Below are 7,242 nucleotides of genomic sequence, written 5' to 3'. Positions count from 1 at the left end.
GTAATGATGTTTACTTTGAATTTATATTAGTTCACACAAACACTCCATCCATGCTTTTGTTCTGGCCCTCCGGTCCAGTTTAAGAACCCACTGTGGCCCTCGAGTCAAAAAGTTTGCCCACCCCTGGTCTAGAAGGACATCCAAGGAACAGCCTAATGCAATTATCTGTGGGAGAGATAGGTATAGAGCAGTGATGGCGAACCTTTTGAGCTCGGTGTGTCAGCATTTTGAAAAACCCTAACTTAACTCTGGTGCTGTGTCACATATAGAAATTTTTTGATATTTGCAAGCATAGTAAAACAAAGATTTATATTTTTGATATTTATTTTATACATTTAAATGCCATTTAACAAAAATCAACCAAAAAAATGAGTTCGCGTGTCACCACTGACATGCGTGTCATAGGTTCGCCATCACTGGTATAGAGGATGTGTAAAAAGGGACTTTTTGAGTTTGCATTTCTTAAAAACTCAAAGTAATAGCCTTTGCTTTGCATACTCACAATTGTAAACCTACTTTTGTTCACCCCTATATACAATGGAATATTAGTTGGCCACAAAAAGAACAAAATCTTACCATTTTCGACAACGTGGATGAACCTAGAGGGTATTATGCTAGGTGAAATCAGACTGAAAATGACAAATACCATATGGTTTTACTTATCTGTGAAATCTAAAGAAAATAAATGAACTAGCAAAACATACTCATAGAACAGAAAACAGTTGGCAGAAGGGAAGGGGTGGAGGAGGTGGGCCAAAAAAAAAAAAGTAACTTCTCCCCAAAATAAATACTTTTATAATATAATATTGCCCTTATTATCTTTTTATTTTTTTTTAAATTTTAAATATATTTTATTGATTTTTTACAGAGAGGAAGGGAGAGGGATAGAGAGTTAGAAACATCAATGAGAGAGAAACATCCATCAGCTGCCTCCTGCACACTCCCCACTGGGGATGTGCCCGCAACCAAGGTACATGCCCTTGACTGGAATCGAACCTGGGACCCTTGAGTCCGCAGGCTGATGCTCTATCCACTGAGCCAAACCGGTTAGGGCCTTATTATCTTTTTATACACTTCTTGGATTACCTAGTACAAAGGATGTCTTACATATCAATACATATAAAAGTTATTCCAATTATGTAGAATTGGAAGCATAGATTTACTTTGGAAATAAAAATAGTTTATAGATAAGCCATTGGTAATAGATATAACTCATTTGGTGACAAACCCTTGAAATGAATAAATATATGAACGTGAATATGTGTAAAGATAGTTATAAAGCACTTTTCAGTTATAAAGCATTTAATATTATTCCTCTTGATAATGTAGCCGCATTGAGCTACAGCAAAAAAAGAAGGAACTACTATAATAAATTGAAGCAGTAAAGTGAAACCATCAAGTAATATTAATATTCAGATCTTACCTCTCTCAACATTTTAATAAAGTAATTTATGATTTGCAACACATATAGCATGTAATTAAAATATTTTATAAATAAAGTACACTTAAAAATCTGTAAGAAGGATAAACACTCCAAAAAATGTGACTTAAACAAGCAAAACAGTAAGAAATATAAATGAAAATTTACAAATATATCACATTTTGGGATATTTTGATGGTTTCAATTGAAAATACTGTCCTTAACTATCATCATCTTATCATTTTTACTACCTATTTTAAAGCTATTTGTTTGAGTGAGGTGGTTGATTTATCATTTCCTCTATAGCTTCCCCAAACAAATAAGATTTTTTTTTTAGTGGAAATAATTACCTTCTTTTCAGGATAAAAGAAACTTGCTTACAGCATTAGAGGAGCAGAGTAGCATTGTAGTAGGTCAGAGTTCTGGTCTGGATATTGCTATTTCATGCAGCCTTGGAGCCTAGGGCAAGTTGCCTAACCTTTCCTGAACTTTCCTCACCCGTGAAAGGAGGAACAGCTCTTCATGCTAACCTCCTAAAAAGCTGTGTGGAGAGCAAATGCAGCAGTGTACATAATGGTTCTTTGAAAATGCCAAGTAGACACATACCAGTATAAGGTGATAATGGTATTTAAAAAAAATCATTATTATTATTATAATTTTAGCCATAAATTTAAGTGGTAACAGTGTCACACACATGGATAGATTTCTCTTGTGTACAGTTGCAAAAAAATCTTAATATTGTTTCTATCCAAGCTCTTCAGCATGTAACCAGCTTTTCTAGTTAGGGTTGTGTAATTTAGCTCTGGTGACAGTGGGATGACTGAATGAGGTCAGTGCTAATTTAATGCTCTCAAATGTAGAGACTTATCTTGAATAAATCTGTTCTGATACTGTTTCACTGCACATTATTGGTCTCAATGCTTACCTGTGTGGTTGCACTTTGACCAATTTCCACTTGGGGGTGGTGGTTCATTGCACAATTGAACAATTCTTTAAATATCGCATTTGCCGATTTGCTTTTGAACTTTCCCTTGCTTAGTTAAAAAGGCTCTTAAAAGACTGTTAGCTTCATGTCTTAAAATCTTGATATTTTTTGCTAGTTGTTTTCGGTCATTTGCATGGAAATGAACAATTAATAGGAATTTAGTCTTGAATCTTACTACTGCTTTCTTTAAATCTCTTGAGGGATAATGTAAGCCTCTTTTTATTATTTTGTGTTCGTGGTTTTATTATTTTTTACATGCAGTAAGAATGGTCAGTCTATATTGTTAGAAAAAATATGTCCGAGTCCACATTTTGAAAAACATATTCCCTTAAAAAAAAAAGTTAATTAAAAACACATTTATTTAGCTAATTTTAAGTGTGGATAGGCATTTGCTTTTTCGCTGTATTATCTTTACCACCCAACACCACTTCCCACTCTCATTGCAAGCTACAAAAAGCAAACAAAACAAAACCATTCTTCAGAAGAAAAAGTATTTTCTTTTTTTTTCAGATGTGGTAATCATCAACAAATATTAAAATACTTTAAAATTTAGTATATGCCATCATGCCATTTATTATTTAACCATTTGTACACCATAAGTGACTATAGATGCAAGCGGTGGACTTTTTTAAATTAAATTCAAAATATCGTGGCGGTTAACTGTTTAATATTTTTTTATTATATTCCTAAGAAATCTTACAGATCATTTTGCAATGCACATTAATTTTTTGTCCCAAGTATTTTTCTTAAATTCTGTTTTTTTTTTAATATTTGGCATTGATCTATGTATCTTTTCATTAGTTTTTGCATGTTATTTCATAAATTTTACCTTAAATTATTGTGTAAATTTACTTTATCTGGCCTTATTATTTAGTTATGTTGGCCTTTATTTACTTTATGCTAAAATTTATTGTGCATTATGGTATTCATAGATTATAAACGCTTTAAGATGTACCATTCTTATTCATCTCTTGTTCTTCTGTAGATTTCCTTGCAAATAGTAAATGCTCAATTAACATTTATATCTATGTAATTGGATATAGGCAGATGTTATCTGGTAAGTGTGGTCAGTTAAAGATATAAAGACGGAGTCATAAATTAGTGACTGAACATGGTATAAATTAGTTCTGTATGTAATTTTGATTTTTTAAATAGTTTTATTTGCTTCATCATAGATTATGGCATAGTATATATATGAAAACTTATTAAGTTGCTTCTCTAATAGTTTAATATCATGTTTGTTCTTTATCACCGTTTCTGTAAACAAAGGCTTTCTTCACATAGAGAAGATATTTCATAATGTATTTTTAACCTTTCTTTTTAAACTATGGTAAGAACACTTGATATGAGGTCTACCCTCTTAACAAATTTTTAAGTGTACATTAGTTCCCTTTTTTCATGGTTTTACTTCCTACAGTTTCAGTTACATGCTGTCAAACACCATCCGAAACTATTAAATGGAAAATCCCAGAAATAAACAAATGTCATTGTGTGTTTAATTTAAAAGTGATCTTTAGTTTGTCCCTATTCTTTTTTTTGCTAAAAGTGGGTTAAATCATGTTCTTTTTCTTTTTTAAAAAACAAAAGGATTATACAATTACAATTTTATGACAAACCTGTTTAAATATTTTTATTGCTTTTTCATGTCTGTATTTAAAAACAAAAAGAGAGGCATGTTTTGAATATACCTCATGGTGTGTTCAGTAAGATGGGGGTGAGATAGGATGTAATTGGGCAGATGACTAAAGAAATATACTAATAATTTTATTTCAACTCAATACTTTGAAAGTCTAGAAATGATTCCATGTTTTGTTTGTTTTTGCATTGCAGTGAATGATTTAGGAGGGGACTTCAAGGGAGTTGGTAAAGGCTCCTTAGCTGCTGATAAGGTTGTTGAAGAAATAAGAAGGAAAGGTGGAAAGGCAGTGGCCAACTATGGTATGGTATTTGAGAGAATTAGACTATTTTTAGTTTCCTACAGCTAATGCTATTGCACACATTGATAATCATTGAGCAAATATCTCTGCATTCCAGTGTAATTATGAAATTAGATTTTATCTAAGTCAGACAAAGTTATTTGGCTACATATTTTCTATCATATGTGAGAATTTTTAACTCTTTTGATATAATTTTATGTCTACCTTTTCTATTGCTTACCTAATTTTTTTTATTAATGAGCACATGATATAATCAATAAATTGTTGTAGATGTGTATATGAATATGTTCTTGTTCTTAAAAGACCTGTTTTAGCTAAAAGGTCTTATGTATTTCTGTAGAATAACATTACTTTTTTCTTTTGAAATTGTTTAAAAATTTAGAAAAAGGAATATTGTGTAAGAAGTGAAATGCCCCCTTTCTGTACTCAACCTCTATATTCCATTATTCACAAGTAATCTTGCTATATGTAACTTCTTATCTTTATAAATACTTGTGTCAAAGTTAGGCATTAAAGTGAAGCCACAAGAAAAACAGCAAATACAATCTTTACATTTGATGTATTGAGTCTAATAGTATTTGTAAGGAACCTTCTTAAATAGCTTTACTTTAAAAAGCTAGCACTTACTAATTTTTCTGCAAATTAAATTGTTTATATGGGCCAGGGATTAAATTAGATTACCAGTGACTTCATTTGGAAATTTTAGAGGAAAAGAAATAGGATATGATTTATTTTGAGAGTTTAAAGGAATAATGAAACAGACATTTTAGTATCTTCTTTCCACATTAAGGGTCTAGAAAACTGTCTTCACCTTTTTTTTTTAAATTTAAATTTTGGTGTTTTAAAAACCTATTTTATAAAGATAAAAATTCCAGACCCTCCCCCACTCCCGCTCTAGTTTTGATATGCAACCTGTGTCAATCAGAATTCAGTCAGAAAAACTGAAGCCCCTCTAGGTTTTCCAGGTGTGAGGGTTTCAATACAGAGAATTAGAGGCTAACATAGCCATTGGAAGGGTTGAGGAAGTGCATGTCAGGGAAACTGTCCATGACCATCTCAGCCTGCAGCAGGTGGTAGATGTGCTGTTGGTTTTACTTCTCCTCACGTGATTGCCTGCATCTGTAGGCTTCTACTTTTCCATGCTTTAGATGATTATCTCTTTTTGACATAGCTAACTCAGGACTATATGTGACCTAGGAAAGGGACTGTGTTTCCTGGATCCTCCCCTGTGATTGCAGAGGATATAGAAAGAGGCAGTGGTGACAGTGAGTTGACAGCTGACCATTTGACACACAACTCTGGGGATATGAGCCCTTCCCCTCAGCTGATTAGCAGAAAACAATGAAACTACTATTTTTGCCAAGTTGTATTTCTTGTGTGTAGTATTAAAAAACAGGTTTATTTTCCACATGTAGTATATAGTGTTGAACATGCTTTTTCAATTTAAATGTGCACCTTCTTTTCTCCCTCCCTCTTTCTTTCCCCCTCCCCCTTTCTTTTCTCTCTCTAAAACAGTGGTTCTCAACCTTCTGGCCCTTTAAATACAGTTCCTCATGTTGTGACCCAACCATAAAATTATTTTCGTTGCTACTTCATAATTGTAATGTTGCTACTGTTATGAATCGTAATGTAAATATCTGATACGCAGGATGGTCTTAGGCGACCCCTGTGAAAGGGTCGTTCGACCGCCAAAGGGGTCGCGACCCACAGGTTGAGAACCGCTGCTCTAAAATAAATAAAAATTAAAAAAAAGAAGTTAGAAATCATGTTGAGAGATACTACTGAAGTTTTGTACTAATTTCCCTTTCCTCAGATTCAGTGGAAGCAGGAGAGAAGCTTGTGAAGACAGCACTGGATGCTTTTGGAAGAATAGGTGATGTTTCTTTGCTTTTATGGTACTAACAAGGCATGGGGTTTAGCAGTTTTATAGGTAAGGGCAATCCTGATGCCTGACTGCATTTGAACAAAATAGTAGAATTAGCTATCCCTTCCTGCCTCAAATCGTGGTGCTCTTTTCCTTACTAATAAATGTCATTTGTGGCATTTATTTTTTCCAGAATAGAGCACTTTCATTTGCATTAAAAACCTGTTCAGGCAGATATCCTTTCTTCTCAGGGATTTTCTTACTTGTGTCTGGGAACTTGTCTGCTGCCTGTTGGTCGGCAGAAGCTGCTTCCCATATTATCTTGACATTTTTAAGCCAAACCTCTTTCTAAAATTACCAGACCATCCTTTGCCATTAAATTCTTGAGTTTTAGGTCCTTTACCATCCATTTGCTTTAAGTTGTCATATAATGAGCTTGCTTTTTCTCAAGTCACATTAGTGTCTGTAGCCATGCCTTTCTCACAGCAATCCTGCACTCCCATAAAAGCTGCATTTCAATACGAGATAAAAAGATATTCACGAAAAGCACAAAGTTTTCATGACTGTGGGTGTAGCTGCAGTGATGGCTTCATGAATTTCTTTTTTTGTTTATAATGGTCTTTATGCTGGATTCATTTATCTAGAAATGCAGGCAACCCCAGTTAGAGCTCTCAATCTATGGTACATGTTAAGTAATTCAACTTTTTTTTTTTTTTAATTTAAGACAAGGAATACTTTTTTCAAACCCATCAGAGAAATGGACAGGTTGGGACTGCAACAAAGCTTCGTGTTTTTTAAAGCCTAGGCCAGTTATTGTATATGAGAGTATGCACTGCTACATCCAACAACTGAACAGACCATAACTTTTCAAAGTTTAAAAACAGATCCAGAGACAGAGAAGCATTGATCAGACTGTCAAACCCCAGAGGGAAGGTAGGGGAGGGTGGAGGTAAGGGGGAAAGATCAACCAAAGGACTTATATGCATGCATATAAGCCTAACTAATGGACACAGACAACAGGGGGGTGAGGGCATGA

At 33.7% G+C, this 7,242-nt stretch overlaps 1 protein-coding gene across 2 annotated transcripts in view; it reads left to right on the top strand.

The window, feature by feature from the left end:
* Nucleotides 1-7,242, top strand: part of HSD17B4 (hydroxysteroid (17-beta) dehydrogenase 4) — a 66,694-nt gene that overhangs the window by 6,459 nt on the left and 52,993 nt on the right. For both annotated transcript variants that reach the window (XM_005857090.2, XM_014541633.1), the window contains exons 3-4: nucleotides 4,236-4,343; nucleotides 6,156-6,215. In XM_005857090.2, coding sequence (XP_005857152.1) covers nucleotides 4,236-4,343; nucleotides 6,156-6,215 — 168 coding nt within the window. The remainder of the gene's footprint in view (nucleotides 1-4,235; nucleotides 4,344-6,155; nucleotides 6,216-7,242) is intronic.

Source organism: Myotis brandtii, unplaced genomic scaffold (assembly GCF_000412655.1).
Source record: "Myotis brandtii unplaced genomic scaffold, ASM41265v1 scaffold1071, whole genome shotgun sequence".
Taxonomy (NCBI): Eukaryota; Metazoa; Chordata; class Mammalia; order Chiroptera; family Vespertilionidae; genus Myotis; species Myotis brandtii.
The sequence above is the reverse complement of the archived record's forward strand: the minus strand, read 5'-3'. Positions and strand labels throughout refer to the sequence as shown.